The sequence below is a fragment of the Rhipicephalus microplus genome, chromosome 10 (assembly GCF_043290135.1).
Source record: "Rhipicephalus microplus isolate Deutch F79 chromosome 10, USDA_Rmic, whole genome shotgun sequence".
Taxonomy (NCBI): Eukaryota; Metazoa; Arthropoda; class Arachnida; order Ixodida; family Ixodidae; genus Rhipicephalus; species Rhipicephalus microplus.
Window position 1 is genome coordinate 34,354,267 of NC_134709.1, and position 26,439 is coordinate 34,380,705.

A 26,439-nucleotide genomic window follows, 5' to 3' on the forward strand; every position below is an offset into this window, starting at 1 on the left:
ATGGTGACAAGAGCAAACAAAAGAAATGAATGCGTCGTGCTTAAAGGAGAAAAAAAAAAGTGGAGCTTATTTCTGTCTACCTAATCCAGCGACATGTCTAAGCTCGTTGTAGGGGACGGGAGAAAGGGATAAAGAGAATAGCAGAAATATAATGAATAGAGAGCACTCCCCGCAGAGGAGCAACAGCACAAAATCGCCAGGCCTGCGCTAAAGGTGCTGCACATTCACAGCGAAAGCTGGTAGAGCGGCTTTTCAGAGCCTTTTCTAAACACTCATTGGATAACTGCTGCAAGCACACTTGCTTGATGTCCACTACGGCATTAATCATGAAAATTTTAGGGTAGTAGGCCGGCATTCGCTGTGCTATTTTTCGTCATTCTTCTGAGAAGCTAAACGATTGCGAGGAATTTCGTGCCAATTTTTTTATGCAGTGGCTGACAACGATGATAAATTATGCCTAAAGTGGGTATGTGCCACAGTAATTAGCTGAACGAAAACAAGCTTTTGTAATGGGTTCAAGCATTAGACGACCCCACTCGTTATGCTATTAGCATTGTGAAATGACTGCTTGTTCTTTTGCTGTTTTAAAACACTTTATAAGTCGTATTAACGCGATTGCTTTCCTGACATCGAAACCTGCCTAAGGCACGTTTGCCAGCAAGTCCCAAGCAACGGCGTAGCTCAGGGTTTGAATACTGGGCTGGCATACAAGGGACCCGGGTTGGAGCCCCGCTGTGTCATCGGTACTAAGTTTCTTGTTTTTCTAATTTTGCGCAGACAAATACGGTGCTGCGCGAGACCCGAATTTGTGATCTCATAACAGCCTTCCCTGCAAAAGAAGAGATAGGAAAGATGGGGGACATGGTCCAAGGAGTTCGAGGATGGGGCCCCGATCGGCGAGAGCTACATGCAGGGGTGTAACAACCAAAACAGAATTTGGAGCAACTTTTTGGGCAGCAAAATGTTACTTTTGGAGCACGAAAATCCAAATTTGGAGCACGTTATTGGGAACAAAACATTCATTTTGTATCATGAAAGACCAAATTTAGAGCTGTATGAAAAAAGAGTCTTACATGTAGAAAAAAAAAGTACGTACAAATCATTCAACATGTCCTAAATCGTGCAAAGTGAGAAAGAGCACTGCTATATGAATAAAGTTAGTATTATGAACCACCTCACTGAGCAAATAATCATAACATCCACATTGACATTTGCTGCGTCTGACTCTGCAAATTCAAATGTGGATCCGTCAAGCTGGCGGGCTTGAAATTCAGGGATTCGTACATAGGGGGTCGTGAAAAGATAAAAACTGGCACAGTTTTTTTTAAAGCACCAAAAATGTAATACACTGCTCCAAATAATTGCCAGTAATGTTTTTGGACGCCATCGATCCTACTATTACCCACAATTATTCGCCGTATCCATGCATGAGTAGTTGAACAAAATGTGCTCTGTCCCGTGATTAGCGCTGACAGCCCCTTCAAAATCAAAGGGCGTTTTTCTGCAGGTCCTTACCAAGTACTGAACTTTCCATCTAGAGTAAGCAACGTTTACTGTCCTATCCCCGCCAAGTACTTGGGACATTACCAAAACACAAAGATGTTGCCTCTTGTTTCAACAAAATCAGAGATCATTTCCACTCACTGACGCGTGTAAGCACACGGTACAGAAAAGACAGTGTACACTGTTACCGTTGACAAAACCCGAGAAAACTAACAGTGCGCGGCGTACAATCAAAGGTGCCCTTTGTTCAGATGGTGCAAGACCGTAGGCTATCTTTATACGCTCACAAGTGCAGATAGCAACAATAACAATGCTGTACAGGCAAAAGCCTTGCAGGTCAGCAACAAGAAACATACATGCTGGGGTAAAAAGCCTTGATAAACCTTGAATGTAAACATTCGACAGATGTCTGTCTGGTTGGGTAGGTAAACTGGGAAACAATCAACTCCAACCAAAGATAACGTGAAAATGCGTAAACCTGACGTTTCGGAACCGACTTGGTTCCTTCTTCAGGGAGAACTGTGGCTATGTTGCAGCGGTGTCTCCAAGGCACTTCAATATGGGGACTATCAAATCGTCCAAACTAAACAGAGTTTGAAGTGGCGGGCAGGCGCTAGATTGAACGGACATTGCACCACACTGTGCAGGCATATCCGAATAGTCACCTTAGAGCTTGTCACCTCAAATCAGGTGCTACAACCTGTTTGCGGAAGGCGAGTTCGTAAATTAAAGGAGTATTGACACATTATTTTGAAGGCGAGTTTACTCTGCCATACAAATATTATGTATACAGAGATGGCTTTGAGCAACTGTGACATTCGGCAAAAGCTGATAAGATATTTTATTTTGATATTACATTCAATTTTGTCATGGCGCACCAACTGACATCGACATGAACTTTACCTCTGACTACAGTACTAATCCTGGTGACTTCACACAGCAGTCTAGCTAGTTGTGATGACATCAAGTACCAAATCACAATGAGCGCCAGCTCGCACGTTGTATTTCCGATCGTCTGCTTGTGCTGTGATCCAGCATACCTGTGAAGCGACTAAGTTAAAACTGAAAGAGTTTATGAGCACTAAAATACAAGATATATATACTTACCAGAGGACACAAAAATCGTCTGAAGAAGCGACGCGCGGATGAGGAGACGTCACGAAAACTTGCGTGTGCACATGCTACCGCCTGATGGCGCTGCTCATACCATGTCGTGACGTCAGCGTACAGTAGGAACCGAAACTAGCTTTTAAAAGCATGCTGCAATTGTACTTTTTGGTGCGTACTCAAGCTTATTGGTTCATTTCTCACGCCCTCGGGGTCTTGGCCTATAATTCAACACAACAAAGCGCAAGTGAAAAATTTCGTGTCACTACACCTTATTTTTTGTGAAGCTCTAAATGTGAACAAAATTAATTTATAAGTTAATGATTAGCCACAAGCAAGCAGCAACATGCGTTCTTGTAAGCAGTGGGCCTTAATGCCAAAATACATGAGGTTAATTTTGCTCAGGTGTGCATTCATTTACATGGCAGGATTAATGCTAACAAAATTAATTAGGAGTAATCAGTAAAATGTGTTTGCTTGCAGTTCTCTCACAACTCCATGAGCATAACAGCCTGCTCAAGAGCTCCAGTGAAGCATCCGAATGATCATCTGTGGAGAAATGCTGATGTTTTGTTTAGCCTCTCTAGTCGATTTGGTTTGGTTTTGCAACACATGTTCATCAGTCTGGGCCGTCTTCTGCGAGGAGTGATGAAAGCCAAGGGGCTCCCAGTTCGAATTAACCATTGTCAATCACAATGTGTTCATATTATTGGGTCTTTTCTCCCATGGAAATACAAAAGGATGGGCCATGATCCGGGCGTCATTTCAATCTAACTATAAGTTAAAATCAAAGAGCCTTTATTGAATCAGTAACTCTATAGACACCAACACCGCACTCAAGCAGTCATAAGGTCACCAACTGGTATGAAATAGACTATACAGAGTAATAGAGTGAAACACTGCGGCATTGGAGCGCACGTCTTGTTTACTTGACCTCATGTATTCCAAATTTATTAGGGTTACATTTTATAAAAATTACAAAGTATACAATAATATTCTAAGTTTTAAAGTAATACTATGAGCTGATCGACACAAACTACTGCTGACTTGCAACAAATGGAGCATCTAGCTAAAAAGGTACGAAAATTCTCACAGTTTTAGTTTTAACAGCCACTTTTTAGGCTGCACAGCCGAGTGAGGTGAATAGGCTAGAGCTTTGACAACACTTGAGAAATCTCCTTTTCTAGCCCACAAAATTGAAAATTTAGAATGTCATTTATTATTATGAATGACATTATATATAAAATATACAATGACATTCCAAATTTTGATGTGATCGACACAAACCACTGCTGACTTACAACAAGTGGAGCACCTAGCTAAAAAGGTATGAAAATTGTCACACTTTCAGTTTGAACAGCCGCTTCTAAAGTTACACAGCTGAGTGAGGTGAAGAGGCCAGAGCTTTGATAACACTTGAGAAATCTCCTTTTCTAGCCCACGAAATTGAAAATTTAGAATGTCATTTATAATTATGAATGACATTGTATATAAAGTATACAATGACATTCCAAACTTTGAATTGATCGACAGAAACCACTGCTGACTTGCAACAAGAGGAGCACCTAGCTAAAAAGGTATGAAAATTCTCACACTTTCAGTTTTAACAGCTGCTTCTAAAGTTGCACAGACGAGTGAGGTGAAGAGGCCAGAGCATTGACAACACATGAGAAATCTCCTTACCTAGCCCACGAAATTGAAAATTTAGAATGTCATTTATAGTTACGAATGACATTGTATATAAGGTATACAATGTCAGTTTCAGTTTTAACAGCTGCTTCTAAGGTTGCACAGTCGAGTGAGGTGAAGAAGCCAGAGCTTTGATAACATTTGAGAAATCTCCTTTCCTAGCCCACAAAATTGAAAATTCAGAATGTCATTTATAATTATGAATGACATTGTATATAAAGTATACAATGACATTCCAAACTTTGAAGTGATCGACAGAAACCACTGCTGACTTGCAACAAGAGGAGCACCTAGCTAAAAAGGTATGAAAATTCTCACACTTTCAGTTTTAACAGCTGCTTCTAAAGTTGCACAGACGAGTGAGGTGAAGAGGCCAGAGCATTGACAACACTTGAGAAATCTCCTTTCCTAGCCCACAAAATTGAAAATTTAGAATGTCATTTATAGTTACGAATGACATTGTATATAAAGTATACAATGTCAGTTTCAGTTTTAACAGCTGCTTCTAAGGTTGCACAGCCGAGTGAGGTGAAGAGGCCAGAGCTTTGATAACACTTGAGAAATCTCCTTTCCTAGCCCACAAAATTGAAAATTTAGAATGTCATTTATAATTATGAATGACATTGTATATAAAGTATACAATGACATTCCAAACTTTGAAGTGATCGAGAGAAACCACTCCTGAGTCGCAACAAGAGGAGCACCGAGCTAAAAGGGTATGAAAATTCTCACACTTTCAGTTTTAACAGCTGCTTCTAAGGTTGCACAGACGAGTGAGGTGAAGAGGCCAGAGCATTGACAACAAGTTAACGCGCTTTGCCTCACGCCAGAATCTCTTACTTCCGTGTATACACACTAACTACGGCAAACAAACGATTCTATTCTCGGCCATTTCGCTCTGGAATTCACTAACCTCTGATATTAAATCTCCTAAATCACTTTGCATTTTTAAATCCAAACTAAAGACTTTCTTGTTAGGCCCTTCTGTTTGATTGAATTGTAACTGTATTATCATGTCTTTTTTTTTGTTGTGGTATTCATATCCACATTTTTTTTTGGCGATGAGGAGATTGACGATGTATTTCTTGTTTTTTAGTGTTCCTGCTTATTATTTTAATGGTTTTTTTGTTTTTGTTGTTTATTCATCTTTCTCTTTTTATGCTGTGTTTATTTGCTGACAATGTATTTCAGTGTTGCTTGATGATGATTATCTTTTTTTTTTTTTTTTCATCATGGGAGGTCCCGCCTGCGGTTCTTACCTTGGGACCTCCCAGTGAATCTGTACCCATGCACTTTTCCATGTTCACGCTTGATGAATAAAATTCAAATTCAATTCAAAAGCACTTGAGAAATCTCCTTTCCTAGCCCACAAAATTGAAAATTTAGAATGTCATTTATAATTATGAATGACATTGTATATAAAGTATACAATGTCAGTTTCAGTTTTAACAGCTGCTTCTAAGGTTGCACAGCCGAGTGAGGTGAAGAGGCCAGAGCTTTGATAACACTTGAGAAATCTCCTTTCCTAGCCCACAAAATTGAAAATTTAGAATGTCATTTATAATTATGAATGACATTGTATATAAAGTATACAATGACATTCCAAACTTTGAAGTGATCGACAGAAACCACTGCTGACTTGCAACAAGAGGAGCACCTAGCTAAAAGGGTATGAAAATTCTCACACTTTCACTTTTAACAGCTGCTTCTAAGGTTGCACAGACGAGTGAGGTGAAGAGGCCAGAGCATTGACAACACTTGAGAAATCTCCTTTCCTAGCCCACAAAATTGAAAATTTAGAATGTCATTTATAGTTATGAATGACATTGTATATAAATAATATTTATACAATGACATTCGAAATATTGAAGTCATCGACACAAACCACTGCTTATTTGCAACAAGTGGAGCACCTAGCTAAAAAGGTATGAAAATTCTCTAACTTTCAGTTTTAACAGCTGCTTCTAAGGTTGCACAGACGAGTGAGGTGAAAAGGCCGGAGCTTTGATAACACTTGAGAAATCTCCTGTCCTAGCCCACAAAATTGAAAATTTAGAAAGTCATTTATTATTATGAATGACATTGTATACAAAGTATACAATGACATTCCAAATTTTGATGTGATCGACACAAACCACTGCTGACTTACAACAAGTGGAGCACCTAGCTAAAAAGGTATGAAAATTGTCACACTTTCAGTTTGAACAGCCGCTTCTAAAGTTACACAGCTGAGTGAGGTGAATAGGCCAGAGCTTTGACAACACTTAAGAACTTTTCTTGCCCGCAGAATGTAAAATTAAGAATGTCATTTATAATTATGAATGGTATTGTATATAAAGTATACAATGACAATCTAAATTTTAAAGTAATGCTATTAACCGATTGACACAAATTACTGCTGATTTGCAACAAGTGGAGCATCTAGCTACAAAGGTACGAAAATTCTCAAACTTTCAGTTTTTACGATCACTTCTAAAGCTGAACAGTTGATTGAAGTAAAGAGGCCAGATCTTTAACAACGCTTGAGAAATCTATTTTCCTTGCCCACAGAACATGGGCAGGTCAATGTCCGACAAAACAACAAAGCCCCAAAGGATGGCGGAGCACTCAACAACCTTTGGCTCTAGTCAGGGTCGAGTGTCAAGTCGATGAAGAGTGAATTGCACGTCTTTTGAGGCATCTTGACCGGACTGTCGTCAATAGTGATGACACTGTGATCATGACAGCTTGTCCCAAGCATCCAGCTGGTGTTGGGTTGAATGTTCACGGTGCTGCAATCACTTTGAGCCTTGCGGAGGATGTCCAGCGTCAGCAGGTCGACGCGGATGTCCTGTAGAAGCACCTGATCATTGCAGACTGGGCAGCGCCAAGAGGGGTGCAGCGTGCTGTCATTGAGGGCCAGATAGGCATAGGCGTCGAAACACTGCAAGTGCTGGCAGCGGGCACCGCGGCATGGGACACGAAGCCTCCTCTTGGCGATTGGGCAAAGCAAGGACATCTGCACAACAGGTATTTGTTTATTTCAGACATACTGGCAATCCCAACTGGGATTTTGGCAGGAAGGGCATACATGAAATATATACAAGAGTGAAGATTTCAGAGATAACAATATGGAATAATATCATCAAGTTCAACATAAAATCATTTAACAAACATATATGAAAAGTACTATAAAGAATGGATTTATACAGAGTTACAAAGAATGCACCATAGAAAATAAAAAGATAGTAATAATGATAAAAGTAATGTGACCTCATTCTAGCACACGTAATGTGTGAATGCACCGTTTCTAGATGAAAACTATATTCATTCCAAAAATCAAAATAATAAAGTGATGCTATATAAACAGTCACTGTGACAGATAAACAGTTCATGATTGTGAAACACACTGGTATTTTTCAAGAAGTGACAAGAAGTTGTCTTCGTTATTACAAGCAGTTATGCATGTTGGCATAATGGCTTGCAGAAAATTCATGCATACCAAAACATTCACTTTTATAGTCACATAATGCTTGTTGTCATCATAGACACATAACGCTTGTTGGTCATGCTGACAGACTGTCAGGGTTATTCTTCTCTACAAGCAAATCTGTTGTAAGCTTCGCAGGTGGGAGTTTTAGCTCACATGTATATTTGTATTCACATTTACGAAGTTCCAGAAGACTGGAGACATGGACTGAAGCTGTAGAGGCATTTGCAGTGGTGTTCTTGTGGTTGTGTTGCTTGTGCCAACCAACAAGCCAGTGTCGAACCAATAAAAAGGCCAGTGCAAATGACCAAATAAAACCAAGACACACTTTTAAATGTGTTATTATATTGTCACGGGGTCGTGACGTGGCCAAATACAGGAGACTTTGTGTTGGAATTTAATTGTTTATTTGGGCGAACCTGTGCCCGGTAAACGGAAAGTCCGATTACAGTAGCAGTCTTGGACTGATAGCGGCGAACGGAGCGTCGGCCGTCGATCAACTACTGACAAGCGGCGAAGTGCGTCGGCATTTATACTCTTGCCATCGAATGTTCTAGCGTTATCGCTGGCGGTGGCGTAGGTTCCAGAATAATCTGTACAGTTCGCAGAGTGGGTGTGACCTTACCGAAATGATCTACTAAAGTCCGGAAGCTTCTCGAAAACTGCACGCGCGTTTTGTGCTGAGAATTGTGTAGTGTTTTGGGGTGATAACAAAACTTGAGAAATGGAACGTGGCATTTGCCCCCCTCTGAAAAAGGCATCGTCCCGATGCTTTAACTAAAGATGAAGGTAAAACAATCATGCAAGAAAGTAAAATAAATAAGTTACGATACAATAATAATACAAAAAAACACTGTTTCAATTTGTTAACGCACATGAAACGGCTTGAGACGCGCGACATGGACGATTTCAGGTCCCAATCGGCGTCGTTGAAAGTTCGTAATGGCGTCGGGGACAACCTCGTAATCAAGTGGGCCGAGACGTCGAACTACCCTGTCCGGTCCGAATTATTGTCGCAGAAGCTTTTCACTTAGTCCACATCGGCGTATTGGCGTCCATACCCAAACATGTTCACCGGGCTGGTATTCCACGAAGCCTCGTCGAAGATTGTAACAGCGGCTGTTGATTGTTTGTTGATTCTTGATACGAAGACGCGCGAGTTGTCGGGCTTCTTCGGCGCGTTGAAGGTACTCGCTCACATCGAGGTTTTCTTCGTCGGTGACGTTGGGTAACATGGCATCGAGCGTCAGTGCCGGCCTCCTTCCATAGACCAATTTGTATGGAGATATCTGCGTCGTCTCCTGCACCGCCGCGTTGTATGCGAAGGTCACGTACGGAAGAATGGCGTCCCACGTTTTGTGTTTGACATCGACGTACATTGCCAGCATGTCGGCGATCGTCTTGTTAAACCGCTCGGTGAGGCCGTTGGTCTGTGGGTGTTACGCTGTCGTTCGGCGGTGGTTTGTCTGGCAGTATGCCAAGATCGCTTGAGTTAAGTCGGCAGTAAATGCAGTTCCTCTGTCGGTGATAAGGACCTCCGGGGCGCCGTGACGTAGGACGATATTTTCAACGAAGAACTTAGCTACCTCGGATGCACTGCCTTTTGGAAGGGCTTTTGTCTCGGCATAGTGGGTGAGGTAGTCGGTAGCTACCACGATCCACTTGTTTCCGAAATATGACGTCGGGAACGGCCCCAGTAGGTCCATACCAATCTGCTGGAAAGGTCGGCAAGGTGGTTCAATTGGCTGCAGAAGTCCCGCTGGCCTTGTCGGCGGTGTCTTGCGTCGCTGACAGTCCTGGCATGTCCTCACATAACGAGTGACGTCGGTGGTAAGACGTGGCCAGTAGTACCTTTCTTGTATCCTCGCGAGCGTGCGAGAAACACCGAGGTGCCCTGCCGTCGGATCGTCGTGCAGGGCCTGCAGGAGTTCTGGTCGCAGAGCTGAAGGCACCACAAGGAGGTACTTGGCTCGGAGCGGTGAAAAGTTTTTCTTTTGGAGAAGACCGTTTCGCAGGAAGAATGACGCAAGTGCACGCTTGAATACCTTCGAGACTGCGGCGGTCCTGCCTTCGAAATATTCTATTAGGGCCTTAAGTTCCGGCTCGGCCCGCTGTCGTTCAGCGAAGTTGTCGGTAGTTATCGTTCCCAAGAAGTAGTCGTCATCCGGGTCATCGGGTGGTGGTTGGTCGACAGGCGCACGAGAGAGACAGTCGGCGTCGGATTGTTTCTTGCCGGACTTGTAAACGACGGTAATGTCATATTCTTGAAGTCTCATGCTCCATCGTGAGAGGCGACCTGAAGGGTCCTTCAAGGTGGCTAGCCAGCACAAGGCGTGGTGGTCGCCCACAACTTTGAAGGGCCTGCCGTAGAGGTAGGGGCGAAATTTCGACGAAGCCCAGATGATGGCGAGGCACTCCTTTTCTGTTGTGGAATAATTGGCTTCTGTTTTAGATAGCGATCGGCTGCCGTAACTAATAACCCTTTCAAGTTCGTGAGCCCTCTACACAAGAACGACGCCAAGACCTACGCTGCTTGCGTCAGTGTGTATTTCTGTCTAGGCGAATTCGTCGAAATGGCAAGTAACGGAGGCGTCTGTAGGCGATGTTTAAGCTCCTGGAAAGCGTGTTCCTGCGGTGTTTCCCACTTGAACTCCACGTCGGCCTTGGTAAGATTAATGAGACGATCGGCGATGCGGGCGAAGTTTTTCACGAACTGCCTATAATAGGCGCACAGGCCCAGAAATCGGCGCACCGCCTTCTTGTCAGTGGGCGGCGGGAAGTCGGCGATGGCAGCTGTTTTCCGTGGATTGGGACGAACTCCAGACTTGCTAATAGCGTGCCCCAGAAACAAGAGCTCCTCGTACGCAAATCTGCACTTTTCTGGCTTCAGTGTGAGTTCGGACGTCTTGATGGCTTGAAGTACAGCTTCAAGGCACCGAAAATGCTCATCGAAACTCGAGGAAAACACGACGACGTCGTCCAAGTACACAAGGCAAGCCTGCCACTTCAATCCTGCCAGTACTGAATCCATAACGCGTTGAAAAGTTGCAGACGCTGAGCAAAGACCGAAGGGCATCACCTTAAACTCGAAGAGGCTGTCCGGTGTTATAAACGCCGTCTTCTCTCGGTCTCTTTCGTCGACTTCGATTTGCCAATAGCCAGTCTTGAGGTCCATTGACGAAAAGTACTTGGTGTTATGGAGCCGATAAAGTGCGTCGTCTATTCGTGGGAGAAAATACACGTCCTTTCTTGTGATTTTGTTCAGGCGGCGATAACCGACGCAGAAACGTAGGGTCCCATCCTTTTTCTTCACTAACACCACGGGGGAAGCCCACGGACTCTTGGACGGCTGGATAATGTCATCTCGCAGCATTTCATCAACTTGTCTCTTCATTGCCTCACGTTCTCGCGTCGAAACCCTGTACGGACTCTGACGGAGTGGTCTGGCATTTTCTTCGGTTATGATTCAATGTTTCGTGATTGGGGTCTGCCGAATTTTCGATGACGACGAAAAGCAATCTTCGTATTGCAGGAGCAGGGCCTTGAGCTGTTCTTGCTTATCGTTCGGAAGTCTGGGACTGACGTCGAAAGCTATGGGAGGGGCTTGGTTCCTCTGAGCAGGTTCCGCAGAATCGGCGAGGGCGAAAGCACTGGTGGCTTCGACAATTTCTTCGATGTATGACCGTTGTTCCTTTGTTCACATGTTTGTACTCATTGGTGAAATTCGTAAGCATAACCGTTGCTTTACCTCCCCGCAGCTCTGCAATTCCTCTTGCGACGCAAATATTTCGGGTGACCAACAGATGCTGACTGCCTTCAACGACGCCTTCCAAGTCAGGTGATTTAGGAGCGCCGACAGAAATAATGACGCTTGAGCGAGGCGGAATGGTGACTTGTTCTTCCAGCACATTCAAGGCATGGCTTCCTGACGGCGTGCGCGGTGATAGTGCTTCTTCTGTGGATAACGTTATCAACATTGTTTTTAGGTTGATGACAGCACCATGGAGGCATAAGAAGTCCATGCCAAGGATGACATCTCTCGAGCAACGCTGTAGGACTACGAAGTCTGTAGGATAAATTCGGCCATTAATGGTGACTCTCGCTGTGTAGATTCCTGCAGGCGTTACGAGATGACCTCCAGCTGTGCGGATTTGAGGGCCTTCCCAAGCCGTCCTAACTTTCTTTAACTTCGCGGAGAACGACCCACTGATGACCGAGTAGTCGGCTCCAGTATCGACGAGAGCGGTCACACTGTGGCCGTCGATAAGAATGTCGAGGTCGCTAGTTCGCCGTCTCGCATTACAGTTAGGGCGTGGTGTCGGGTCACAGCTGTTTCGGCTTGTTCCGCTGCTTCCATGTTGTGTCGTCAGGTCACCTTCGGTAAGTGAGGTTTCACCGTGAGGGCTTTGCCTGGTTGGCGTTGTGTTCGGAAAGCTCCGTCGCAGCGTCGTCGTCGTCGGAAGATCATCGGTAGTTCGTCGCACAGCAACCGCACCTCCAACGGTTGCTGCCCTTAGTTTCCCGGATACGGGCTAGGAGACCGGCCCCGCGTTGGGCCAGCGTACTGCCGGGGGTGCGGTGACATGCGGCGGCTGGGCGACAGCGAACGGGAAGGACTTCGTGGTGTCCATTGAGTTCCTGTCAGGTAGTCGGCGATGTCACGTGGCCGTTCTCCTGGCTGCGGACGCGGTGCATTGACAGCGAAGCCACGCAGTCCCATCTGTCGGTACTTGCAATGGCGGTATATGTGTCCGGCCTCGCCGCAGTGGTAGCAGAGCGGGCGGTGGTCAGGGGTGTGCCAGACGTCAGTCTTCCTCGGCGCACTGCGTTGGGCCGCTGGCGAACGGTAGGACGTCGGTGAGGTGGTGGCGTCTGGCGACGGAAGTGCGATAGGGCAGCGTTTTGGCGAGCGCATGGAGGAAGGACGTGGCGGTGGGCTGCAGCAGCATAGCTCATGGCTTGCAGCTGAGCCTTTTGAGGCTGAGAAACGCCCAGCAATTGCTGGATATCCTGGCGTACGACGTCCGCGATGGATTCCCCGTGAGGCTGCGCTGAAGAAAGTAATTTTCGCAGCTCTTCTTGCACTATCGCTCGGATCGTCTCACGCAAGTCAGTGGTTTCAAGCGCTTGAATGCCGGCGTAGCTGGTAGACAAGAAGCTACGGTTATATTGCCGCGTGTGCATCTCGAGCGTCTTCTCTATTGTAGATGCTTCTGAAATGAATTTGGCGACCGTCTTTGGCGGGTTTCTGATTAGCCCGGCAAAGAGTTCCTGCTTTTCTCCTCGCGTGAGCAGACGGGCCTTCTCCTCGGACATGTCGGAGTCAGCGTGGCGGAAAAGTTTTATCATATCTTCAGTGAATAGCAGTACGTTTTCATTTGGCATCTGCATGCGGGTTTCAAGAAGAGCTGCAGCCTTCTCCTTGCGCACAACATTTGCGAAAGTGGCGAGGAACCTGGCGCGAAAGATGTCCCACGTTGTAAGGCTTCGCTCTTGATTCTCGAACCAGGTTCGAGCAGCATCTTCTAAGGCGAAATACACATGCCGGAGCTTGTCGTCGTCTGTCCAGTCATTGAAGGTGGCGACGCGGTCGAACTTTTCGATCCAGCTTTCCAGGTCTTCCAGTGGCGAATCGTTGAAAGTTGGCGGCTCTTTGGGTTGCCGGAGCAGGAGTGGTGCAGGCTGCACGGGGGCGGTCATGGCTGCAGTAGTTTATGTCGGGATCCGAGTCTGCCTTGCTGCTTCAGGAAGGGGCCCGTACTCTGGTTGTAGTCCCCTCTGCCTGCGACTTGTTTGCTGTTCAGGGTTAGCGTCCGTGTCTTCTTTGACGCTTGGGCTGGGGTCGCGGCTTGAGGGAGGCGTCCGGTACATGGAAGAAACAGCACCTCCACCAGATGTCACGGGGTCGTGACATGGCCGAAGACAGGAAACTTGGTGTTGGAATTTAATTGTTTATTTGGGCGAACCTGTGCCCGGTAAACCGAAAGTCCGATTACAGTAGCAGTCTTGGACTGATAGCGGCGAACGGAGCGTCGGCTGTCGATCAGCTACTGACAAGCGGCGAAGTGCGTCGGCATTTATACTCTAGCCATCAAATGTTCTAGCGTTATCGCTGGCGGTGGCGTAGGTTCCAGAATAATCTGTACAGTTCGCAGAGTGGGCGTGATCTTATCGAAATGATCTACTAAAGTCCGGAAGCTTCTAGAAAACTGCACGTGCGTTTTGTGCTGAGAATTGTGTAGTGTTTTGGGGCGATAACAAAACTTGAGAAATGGAACGTGGCAATATACATGTTGTGTTCCTTCTCGCCTGATGTTCATTGCTCATGAAACTTGACTTTTCCAACTGTATTTTCTATTTATGACATTTTCATAACTCTTCCTGTAGCACAGGCTCACAGAAACTGTAGAAAGATGGTTTGTTGAAATATGCAACTGCAATAGGACAACTTTTCTGCTCCAAATAACTCAACCAGCAGCACAGTAATTTATATTAATGTTTTATGACTAATTATGTCCAATGAGTTGTTGACATCCTCACCGTGACTTTCTTGTGCTTTCTGCAGTCGTTCAATGCTTTTTCACAAGTAGTACTTTCGATTTTACTGTGCTTACATTCATCCCTTATGCCTTCTCTGAAATTTAATGGCCCTCTGCAGTGCAGGGAGTGGACAGACAAGTGAATAGATAAAAGAAAACATAGTTGAATGGTCAAAAGCCCATACCAGGTACTAGTTTTGTATGATATGTATGCATTTTTAGCAAGTGTTTTACTGTTAAACCAGACACCTAAGTGATGCCAAGAACCCACTGCCACCAACAAGTAAGATAATTAGTGTTAATCAACTAAACGTAATGGAATACGCTGCCTCGCTATCATCAGTTAGAGATCATGTTTCCACGTAACGCAACTCCCGACATTTCCCAGCAATGTTTCAGGTTAAGCTGATGATACGTATTCTGTTGCTGTTATTTCTGAAGCATGCCACAGTAAACCTCCATGTAGATGAGTTTTCAAACCTATTAAAGGGATACTGACACAAAAACTTTTGCCTCGTGTTTTCTTTTGCTGCTATCTGTTGCTGGGTGCCTATTCGTCACAACATGGCACAGTGCTTGCTGCAGTGCACAAATGACAATTAATTACGGGCTCCCCATTACCGACCAGATTCATTTGCGGTTTGAGGGAGCTCCAAAAACTGCAAGACGCGAAGTGCAACTATCACCACCTAGCGTGTCCATCTCTCGACACCGTCAGCTCACAGAACCGTGACGCACTTCCGCACAGTTCGCATCAAAAAGTCCTCTCAAACATGATACGGGACAGCAGTGTCTCCAAACACAAAACTTTCAATGCGTGCGTCGGGACCACGGACACTCATGCAGCTGCCGAGAACTATAGACTCCTGGCACAGACATGGCAAAAGAAAAATGCTGGCTGTGACGTCATCACAACTTGTTTCATTCACTACAGCGTGGTGACGTACAGAAAGTAAGGGAGTCCCCGTGGGGTCCCTTCTGGTGGTATTAACACCTTCTATATTCAAACTTCAAAGTTAATTTAAAATACCTTCCAAGCTATATTCGCTGTTTATACCTTGCAGATTGTATAGACATGTTCACAAGAATCGTTCCCGCAGGCTATCTCGGCTACGAAATTTCGCGTCAGTGCCCCTTTCAGGTATTTCTATGTACACAGAGGAAAACATGTAAAAATCGTAGTTAGTGCCCACTTTGAAATGGGAACCGAACTAGTTGTACAAAAGTAGCTCATGCAGGTTCTACAGGAATGGAAGGATACTTCAATAATGCATGTTGGCGAGCAAGTTGGTCGTACAACATTAAACCATGTGTGGCACAAAATAAACACGGACAAGAGAAGGAGGACAGACACGGACTGCCAACTTGACTTAATTCTAAAGAATACGCGTTCTTATACCAAACAAACTGCAAGTCCATTTACGTGCATGCGGGAAACCTGTTGTCATTGTGATACTATTTTACTGGTGTATCACTGAAACAAACATTTTTTTTTCTTTTCTACGACGAAAAAAGCCTCTGCAAGTTCATGTGCCAAGTGGTCACAGCTGCATGTTAAAAATTTCCGTTCCTAGTCCGATCTTTATCGAAAGCTGGTGCTCCCAAAGTCGTTCATTTACACACTGTAAACTTTTCACAGGTCAGAGAGACTTCGTATAGCAAACCCATCAAGCACTCGACGAATTGACTGGTGTGGCACTCAGTACAATTCTGCACACTCCTACTTACAGAGGTGATGCAAGGGCATAGTGAGGCAAATTTGGTGGGGCAAAAAATACCTCCAGCCTGCCGTAGCAATTGGTGACATTATTTAAGTTGTTAGACACTCTATGGATATAGGGGACAAACGCCCGTTGTATTTTTTTATCACGAAAGTCTTTTATGTTGGGGTCGACCTCAGCTCCACTACGATATTTCTGTCACAGATAAGGCATAAAATATATACTAAGAAATTGCGAAGAAAGAAAAAACGAGAAAGAAAGGTTCGGTCCTGGAGCGTAGAATCAGCAACCTGTCAATCCGCAGCGCATGGTGCTAACCACTAGACCACGAAACGAATGTTGTCAAAGCCTCTAACGGCAAGGCATTCATATACACTGTACACCGTTCGACGGTCTTCAGAGCTCCGTAACTTGAGTGTGTTTTCATCATCAGTAGCGAAATGGCGGTGCGACGATGTCGCGTTGGGTGTGCTGTAAAGGTCGTTGCCTCTCACGATTCTATGAGCACCGCGCCGCCTCCACGCAGCGTGGTCTGTCCTGGGTACGAGCTAATCAGGCTCATGATTCGAGAACACACAAAGGCCACTTTGCTTGCTGCCACGGTTGCGCTTACGGAAGGAACACGCTGCTCACACACAAGGAAGTAAGAATTAAGACAGTTGCTTGCGCTTGTCTTATGTGTACTTTATGTTCGTTTTGTGCGTCTTACTTTCTATTTGAACAGTGCGCTTGAAGTGTCGAGCTGTGATAGTTGTTAGACTGTGCTCATTTTCTGCATGCGCATTTTGTGCTTGCTTTCTGCTTGAGGTGCACCCCGCAAGTTTCGAGCTGCTTGCCATTCCTTGCATTACTTCGCAATTCGTTGCTGCAGCATTCATTTCTTAGCCCTTGTGTCAAAACAATGCGCAACGAACTCTCAACTACCCGAGTGATTTCAGCGCTCTGTTCCCGTCTCTACTATCCCCTCCTGTCGTTTGCACTGCTAAGCACTTTATTCGTCTACCGAGCGAGGAGACATTTTAGTTTTGTGTTATAACAATTCCTAAAAAGAGGAATCAGCCAAGTTTTTTTTTTTTACTACCTTGACATCCCCGAGTTGCATTAGCCTTCAAACTCTGCAGGAGCTTTTCCACCACAGGAACTATGACTGGTGTGAGAAGACCAGCCTTCATCAACCTAACGTAGCAACCCGATTGTTTAGGCTGCCATGTGGAAGGTTAAATTACGACTTTTACAAGGCTCCCTTCAAATAAAACCTACCAATGGCCTGCTTCTAAGGTCAGGTCTTTTCTGGCTCACTGCAAGTGCATCCAGCACGTGTGATTTGATGTCAAAGATCATATGTGCTGAATGTGTTTGCGTCAGTGACGCATCAGTAAGACAGTATCACAGTGAAAGCAGGTATCTCGCATGCGCGTAGATGATTTTGCGGTTCGTGCGGTGTAAATAAGCGTATTCTTCTGAATAAAATTCAGCCGTAAGTCTGCGGCTATGCTTGTTCTCTTGTTGTGTATGTTTCTTTTGTGCAGCGCCTCACTTAATGAATATAGGGCTATGATACGGCTGTCATGCCGGCCTTTGTATATTATCCGAAATGAGAGCAGGGAGTCCAATGTGCCTAGCAATACAAAACACTCGACTTTGCGCGTAGCCAGAAATATTTTTTGGAGGGGGGGGGGGGGGCACCACTTTTGATTTTAGGAGGGGCACCCTTTTAAAATGGCTATTTTGCTGCTCTCTATGCCATTGCGAAAAAAAAAATTCGGGGGGGGGGGGGGGCAGTGCCCCGTGTGCCACCCCCTGTCTACGCCCCTGACTCCGACTGTACATCTTAACTCAACATTTATATTTGACAGTGCCACACTTAAAAGGGCCCTGCAACACTTTTTGAGCATGGTCAGAAAATACTGCCAATCAGTAGTCGAGGCTCTGGACAACAGGCGAGCCCCCAGAATCAAGAACGCTTTATTTACACCTCATAAGCAGAAACAGTTCCGTGCCATAATTCTACGGCCTTCCGAAGATCCACACACCAGGGATACCACAACGTCCAATACCTGATTTTAAAACATCCCCATTTCGCATGCTGTGCAAACATCTACACAGGACCCCGTCACCAATAGTGGGGAAGACAGCCACACATGTAAGAAATGCCACCCATTTTGTTCAGTGTATGTCAGAGGTGACAATCGGCAGTGACGAGAGCCTCGTGCCATTCAACGTAGTTTCCCTGTTCACAAGTGTGCCTGTACGCCTCGACGTCTCAGTCCCCTGAACCACTCTAGAAAGCTATAAAAACCTCAATGAAAGGACGAACCTCAGCACGAATGAACGGTGCCACCTGATGAAGTTCTGCCTTAAAGCAACGTATTTTTATTTCGGAGGTGAATTCTACCAACAGTGAAGTGGAATCGCCATGAAAGCCACTGTTTCAGCCGCAGCGGCAAACTTGTCGATGGAGCACATCGAAACACGAGCCTTGGACACATTCGCCGAGCCACCAAAAATGTTTTTCGAGATATGTGGATGCCGTCTTCAGCGTGATCGAGGAAACTAACATCAACAGCTTCCTGGCACAGCTGAATTCGATTAAGCCGGCCATTCAAATAACTGTGGAACGTGAAAAGAACAACGTTCTTCCTTTTCTAGATGTGCTCGTAAAATGGGAAGAAGCGGGGGTTGGAAGAACACTTGAGCTTCTCAGTGTACCGAAAACCTATGCACAGCGGACGATATCTACAGTTCATTTCCAACCACCTGACTACCTACAAAGCATCGGGGCTTGAGACACTCCCGAATTGCACAGGTACCATCTGCAGCTCGAAGAAGCAAAAAGGAAGGGGCGATCACGACTGACCTCTTGGACAATGGGTACTCAAAGAGCTTCATTCGCCACATACGCCCGTGATGTGACAGCCGGGAAAGTGCCCTCTGCCTGTTGTCTTCTGCAAAGGGTGACACTAATAATGAAGCCTCTTCCAAAGACTCCTACTGCCTCTCGGTCCCACACATTCTGGGAATCAGTGAGCAACTATAAAATGTGCTGGGAAAAGAGGGCATCCAAGTGGCGCGCAAACCTGTTTCAACAATTGGGCAACCCTTGCTGCAACCAAAATACCGGCAGCCAATAGAAAGATTCCCCGGGCTAGTATATGAGGTTCCATGCAAGGATTGTCACGCGACCTACATCGGTGTGACAAAAAACCTCCTAGCACGGATACGATAACATCGAAACGACGTGCGTAATTTCAATGCTGCACGAAAAACTCTCACAGAACACAGTGAAAGATGAACCATTGCATCGATTTCAACGACGCCTAGATCATCAATGTGGAAGGTAGCGCACAAAAGCGCAGTTCTTAGAGTCCCAGCATTTTCAAACAACACCTGAAAATATTAACCGGTCAACTAGGACTTATCCAAGTGCATAAATGCACGGTCTATAGAACCAGAGGAGAAAACACGGCAGCAACAAGAACGGCGGGAGAAGGACGATGGAGAGGGGGTGCCAGCAAGAAAAGACGCCAGCTTCGGAGTCGGCCGCACAATCACCCCCGAAGAAGGAACCGAATCGCTCCCAAAACCTTGGGTCCAGTTTATAGCTTTTATTTTATCATTAGAAACTTTGGACTAAATAAAGGCGGCTGGAGAGTTCACTTCATTGGTACGAATTTTCACCCAGCCAGACAGATCTCTGTCGGATGTGTTCACCTTTAAATATTATAGCGCTGCATGAGCCAGGGATTCACAATAAATTCTGAAGGATCGCTCGAAACTGCTTTTACTTTCTCTCGACAAATGTCGCTACAAGCTTAAAAATCACTAGTCACAGTCATTGGCTGATTAGAGCATGGGATGCTCAATCGTTACTAAGGCCGTTGCGGGAGGCTCTGACTTGTCCACATATGCGCGTGTGATCGCAGTGAAAAGCTAGGCATTGGAAAAAAAAAGAAAAAAAAAAGGAGGGGGGGAATAAAGCGCTTAAGGTCATGAGGCAGGAGCGGCATATTTTCTTTCCCCGAGCCATCTCTCCCTGCTTAGCTTCCAGCACTTTGGTCGGGACAAGAGAAGAGAGAATGCACTTGCAGCGTGTGACAAATTTTTGCAACTCCCCTCGTACTGAATGGATTCTAAAAATTCTTGCAGAGGTGAATTCGTGGGACAATAAGCTCCATTAGTGAATCCATTCCATGGCTACTTGGAAGAGTGTTGATGGGCCAGTTGAAGGTTCTCCCACTGACAACAATCGCCATTTTGGCACGCACTATGGGACATCAGGAAATGAGGTGCCACTGCTGATGTCTTCTTCCAGCATGAAACCATATTGAGCCTATCAATACATATGCTCTACGATGACAGCAGGGGCAGCACATTTTAATTATGCTCTCATTTCTTTCACTCATATGATAAAATGCCGCAGACCACTAAGAAGCACCCCCCCCCCCCCAAAAAGCAACAAGAACAAAAAAAGATACACTGCATAACTGCAATGATGCGTTTTTAACTCTTGCAATCAGTTGCTGTTTTCACAATGTATGGAGGTGTGACCTTCAAGATCGAATTCTATGACTCAAAAAGTGTCTGTTAACTTTGGGACTGTAGGAAACTACGGGAAGAGACGAAGAAGAAGGGGTAGTGGGCAGATGCTGTTTGGACTCTTGGATTGGAATGGGCACCATGTTTGGACAGCATTGCACGAAGCGCCACTAAGGGCTACAGAAAGATTTTCCACATCATTTTATAGTGCCGAAATCGGGGACGACGCTCAGAGCTCGATCATGCGATGCTTTGTGACGGATAGCACGGTGACCCCTTCTTCACCTCGTGGCATAGCCAGCCACTGATTTTCTGCGTTTCCCAACACTGGATCGGATTATGGAGGCCCTAATTAAAAGGCGCAGTCAAGTACGCCAGGCCGCCACGCAAGCCATCGAAAACATCGAACACCTTGCGCATATGGATCAACCACTAATAAGCGAGTCGACGAATTTTCACCGAATTTTGACTACTCAGTACAGGAATCTCAGGGAAACTGACAAGGAGGTAGAAGATACAGTTCCCATATATCGTTTAGAAGTGGAGATGAAGGAAGCAGATAATTATGTTCACCAGATTATTCGAGCGAAAGTTAGAGCATAGTATAAGATTTAAGATGAATTAAAAGCTCGGCAAGCTGATCTGGAATCAATAAAAGAGCGGATTAGAACAGAAGCAAAAAGAAAAATTGACTCCTCGTCTATAGCACTAACACCTAGCCAATGCTTCCTCAATAATGATCTGGCTGCACAGACGCTTGATGAGTCGACTTCATGATGAATAGACGAGCACATCCAAAGCCAACAGACAAGCTTTCCCTCTGCAGAGAGTACAATCTCGAAGATCAGCACCGAAGAACAACTTCAGAGGCTAGAGAGCCCTTCCACGACTTTAGAAATCTAGTCAACCTTCTGCGCCCGTGAAGTGAACAACAAGATAGCATCAGCTACTCAGGTGTACCTGGCGGGTGAGACTTGTGTGAAGAAAAATCAGAAAGCATTTGAAAATCTAAATCAAATCAGAACAAAGAATAAAGAGGAGGTCAATGGTGGGCTTTGCCGTGGGGACAGCGGCTTGTCCTTTTCTCCACAGGCACTATTCATGCCTGTTGTAATGCTCTACGGTTTAGCTCTGATATTTCAAATTTAACTACAAATATTTCACTGCACCAAATATGCTAAAACATTTTTCAGATTGTTCTGGGACACGTACAGGTTAACAAGAAGTTCATAATTCAAGATTAAAACATTTGTGCCATAGCCCATGTATGAATTGATTCAGGAGGGAAGTTGCTCCGCGTAGAGGGATCCCCCGAAAGCTGCTTCGGTTTCACATTGAAAAATTGTGTCAAGGCAACCCGAAAACTTGTATATGTTTTTGTTTATGGCTATGTGATACTTTAAGAGGCTGCCCAAATGCTTTCCACACAAAATTAGTATGTAAGAGCTGCTCTAGTGTTGACACAACAATAGTGCTGTAAAGTGCCCAGGTTGGCAATACAGACACACCTGCAAATTCTCGACGACGGCCTCGTCTGATGTCGCAAAATGGGCTCTCAAGAGTGCTTCCGTTTCTTCTCGTCTCATGATGTATGGTGCACTTTCAATGAGCAAGGACATCATCTCGCTCTCCAAGACCTTCACAGCTTCGAAGGCACGCACCGTCACCTTCTCTGGAATGAACTCATCCCAAACAGCGAAGCAGTTCTTTTTGGTGCGATCAACAAGGGGGAAAGTGTTCACCATTGTCAACGGCAAGCGGAAGTATGGCTTGCCATTGAAGGACAGGCTAGCCGTGCGATCGCCTAGAGACGAACGCTCTACAATCGGAGAGAAGTAAATGAATAGTGATGTTGTGGAAGCCTCACTGTGGCTGTGTGCCACGTACGTCCCACAGAAGAAGGTAAGGTCGGCAGTCTTGGACGACTTGACTGGCGTGAGCGGCAGCTCCCGAAGGAAATGGTAGAACGGTTGGCATGGCAGCATTGCGACAGGGGGCTGTGGCCGGCGCCGACCTCAAACTGCATACAAAGACACACAGGAGGTGCAAGCAGTTGGTGTGATTATCTGACACATTTACAAGTCCCTCAAGAAACAATCATGTGAATACTGAGTATTTGACGTAATAAATACTCGCCCACTATTCTTTAAGTCTAAATTATTTAATTAGCTCTAAGAAGTCGGGGTGGCCACGCCTGGCGGGATGCCTGGATGACGTAACGGCAAGGATGACTTAACTCCCACATGAGTTAACACATTACTGCTTGTGACGTGGCGTTTGATCGATCCAGCTGTTCATGCAAATCGGAATATACAGCCACATAATTCCTGATGACTAGCCGTTTAGAATAAATACTTACGAAATACGAATACACTAACATCTTAGAATTTCCCTGAATGTTTTGTGAATGACCGTATAACTTTGTTCAACATTCTGGATATATCAAAAACATTTTGATGGTAAATTCATCTAATATCTCTTAGCAAAAAGCGCAACTTTGTCAAATTGCCCGAACAATCTGCATGAAAACTTTATTGTATTTAGTGAATTTGACAACACTCTAAATTTATTTTTAATTTTTCGGGGGACATGATCTAACCCCAGAGTGTACACCACGTTATAATGAAGTTGGAATCATCAGTGCAAAGCCTCTTAGTACTGATTTCCTTGGCATAAGCGGTGACAGCAATGAATGCCTAGCTGGCATACACTACCAGTTTCACAGTGAATCTCCCGTTCAGACGGGAGCCTGCCCATTAGATTATCACAACTTTTTGCGGCTCACTAAACATTCACTAGCAGTGTAAACAGCCGCCTTCTACCTTGGTAGATTTGCATAACAACAACGAGCAGTTATCGCCACCGTATCACGTAAGAGTGCGCACATGACGGGCCAAAAAAAGGCGGTACTCGGCTGTGGAAAAAGCGAGTCCTTGCTGTGACGTCACTTCGCCCCGACTGTCGCGCCGCCAGTGTTCCTCCTCGGGGCTAATAGCTGCTTAATTCAAATTCCGCCACTCGGTTCATTCAAACTCTTTGCCAGTACTTACCGGAAAATATCTGTTCTTCTTTCCTGTAACTATTTGAAAATTTACTTGCTTACATAATCATAAGAGTTCACAAATGAAACTTAAGTACCTCGAGCGCAAAGGACCCGGTGGGTACAAAAGTGACGTGCACGGCATTCAGCTGTCTTGGCTTTTCTGGCGTGCTGGCCAACGCAAGATCAAATGACCTGCACGTCGTACATCGCAGCGCTGAAACCGTGTTCCACAGTTCACAGTAGACCATGTCTCCACAAGGGAGGTGTGGGACACTGGTCCCGAGTGAAATGGCATTGAAAAGCGGTATCATCAAGAGTACTCTAACGACGACTGTGAAAGCCAAGGTAAAACTGCGGAATAATGCAAGCCGCTTCGCTCCCGATTGAAAAAGACTTAGGAAAGTGGCGTACCAAACCTTCAAAAGGCTATTCTCATTTTGCTCAAAGGGACACTAAAGTCAAATAACAATTTACATCAGAATGAAAGCTCAATGTTTGACAACATCTAAGATGACAATATTATGAACAGCAGTGCCCTACTTACCAAGGAATTAAGGTAAATGCACAAGAATACATGCGCCGCAGTAGGACGTTCTTAAAGTGATAATAATGACATCAGACGAATTGCCTTCAATTATTCACTAGTAATAGAACTAGCTCCACTAAATAAAGAGCCTTCCATGCATCAAAAGACGCAAAATGCTGCTTGTTCGTTTGTTTGATTCATGGAAAAAAGAACCGCCGGGCGTTACTATGGGGAATGGTGCAAGTGGTTAAAAAATTCAATTTTCGTGTAGTTATACAGGACTGGTCATGCCATCTATCGGGGCACAGTTTAACCGAAACATGTCTGCCATTTCGGAGCCAATAGCAGGAAATTAATCAACGGCCATTTGTTGCTGCTGTGGCTCCCACTGCTTTCGTCCTGCTGCTACTAGTGTCGGTGGCTGCGCACTAAAGCCAGGCAACATTGTGCACAGCTACATTACCGTGAGTTGGTCCGCTTCTTGAGGCGGGTAATTTGAAGTGCGCTAACCCGATACGGGCCACCAAACCGTGATTTTATTTCAAAATAAGCCCTTCCCTGGCACAAAAGTAACACTTTCTGGACCGTTATTTCAACAATCAAAGTGGACTTGGAAGCGAAAACTAATGTGAGAGCTGCACGAGCCTTCCACTACATTGCTCACGTTTGAAAATTCCTGACAGCAAGAGAAAGCTGTGCGAGAATGAACTAATGAACTAGCTGCACTAATTGACATAGAGAGCTGTGTGTTGAAGGCAGCTATAGCAAACAAGCAGTTGGCCATTCATGATTTCTTTAAAGGTCTGTGCTACAGTAAATCACCGATAATCTTGTGGATCTTACGCCTCCGTTTACTTTGCGCTGTTAGAGCTAAAAATGCTGGAAATTTCAAAAATGTGATTAAAATCAATGACAAACTATAATGTTTGGTGCTCTTTGGCCCCAGCCATATATATATATATATATATATATATATATATATATATTGTAGCGGGGTTGATTTGCAGAGCAGAACGCAGAAGGCGAAGCAGTCAGCAGCGTCCGGCCAAGCACAGCAAGCACGAGCTTATGCTGATGGCGATGCTCCTGAGGCGCCGAGAAATGCCGCTGAGGCCCCTCTTCTTCACTACAATCGCCCTCCGCTCAAAAAGGCACCATCCTGGCGGATTAGGGAGAAGAAACGACTAATGGGTCATAATATGGCTTGAGGCGAGAGACGTGGACAGTGTCGCGGCCGCGGTAGCGTAGGTCTGTGGATGGGATGATGGGCTCCACGATATAGTTGACGAGTGACGTTTGCTCTACAACGCGGTATGGCCCGATGTATTTGGGAAGAAGTTTTGCGGAGCGGCCAGGTGCGGTAGCAGGTGCCCGAAGCCATACCAATAAACCAGGTGGAAAGTTTGGAGCCGAACGGTCTCCAGTCTGGCGGGATTGCTGCTGCCACTGGTCCTCAGTAGAAAAAGAGCGAGCAAGCTGGCGGCATTCTTCAGCATGTCGAGCAGCTCCGGACAGAGTTGTACTTTCGGACTCATAAGGTTTATATGGAAGAATAGTGTCTACTGTATTTGAAGGTTCTCGTCCGTACAGAAGAAAGTATGGCGAAAACCCAGTAGTAGCTTGTACGGCAGTATTATACGCGTAGGTGACGAACGGGAGAACTTGGTCCCAATTGAAATGATCAGAGGCGACGTACATCGACAGCATATTTCGAAGAGTACGGTTGAAGCGCTCCGCCATGCCATTCGTCTGAGGGTGGTACGATGTACTTGTGCGGTGCACGATTCGGCATTCGTTGAGTAATGCTTTCTAGGCGTCAGAAAGGAATTCACAGCCTCTGTCACTTAAGAGCTCGCGAGGGGCACCATGACGCAAAATGAAACGTTGCAACAGAAACGCTCCAACGTCACGGGCTGTGGCAGTCGGCAGCGCGGCTGTTTCGGCATAGCGTGTCAGGTGGTCTATCGCAACAATAATCCAGCGATTACCAGCTATAGTTGATGGTAGTGGTCCGTAAATGTCAATGCCGACGCGATCAAAAGGTCGACTAGGACAAGGAAGAGGTTGTGACGGGTATACTTGCCCGGGAGGTAACTTTTGTCGTTGGCACTGAGCACACGTGCGAAGGAATTTCCGCACGTAGTTTTATTTATTTATTTGCAATACCCTCAGGGCCAAACGGCATTACAGAGGGGAGTGGTTGCGTAAGCAAAGACAAAAATTTTTTACAAATTCAGCGGCGAATTTTACATCGAGCAGAAGATCTTAATTATACAGGTTAGCTAACAGGCTTTATAGCAAACAAA

At 45.3% G+C, this 26,439-nt stretch overlaps 1 protein-coding gene across 5 annotated transcripts in view; it reads right to left on the reverse strand.

Moving 5' to 3' along the window:
* Window positions 1-3,391: 3,391 nt before the first annotated feature.
* LOC119180605 (uncharacterized) overlaps window positions 3,392-26,439 on the reverse strand; it is a 28,250-nt gene continuing 5,202 nt past the window's right edge. For all 5 annotated transcript variants that reach the window (XM_037431716.2, XM_075875404.1, XM_037431717.2 and 2 more), the window contains 2 exons: window positions 22,073-22,584; window positions 3,392-7,297 (listed from right to left, as the gene is read on the reverse strand). In XM_037431716.2, coding sequence (XP_037287613.2) covers window positions 6,923-7,297; window positions 22,073-22,549 — 852 coding nt within the window. In that variant the 5' untranslated portion in view covers window positions 22,550-22,584 and the 3' untranslated portion in view covers window positions 3,392-6,922. The remainder of the gene's footprint in view (window positions 7,298-22,072; window positions 22,585-26,439) is intronic.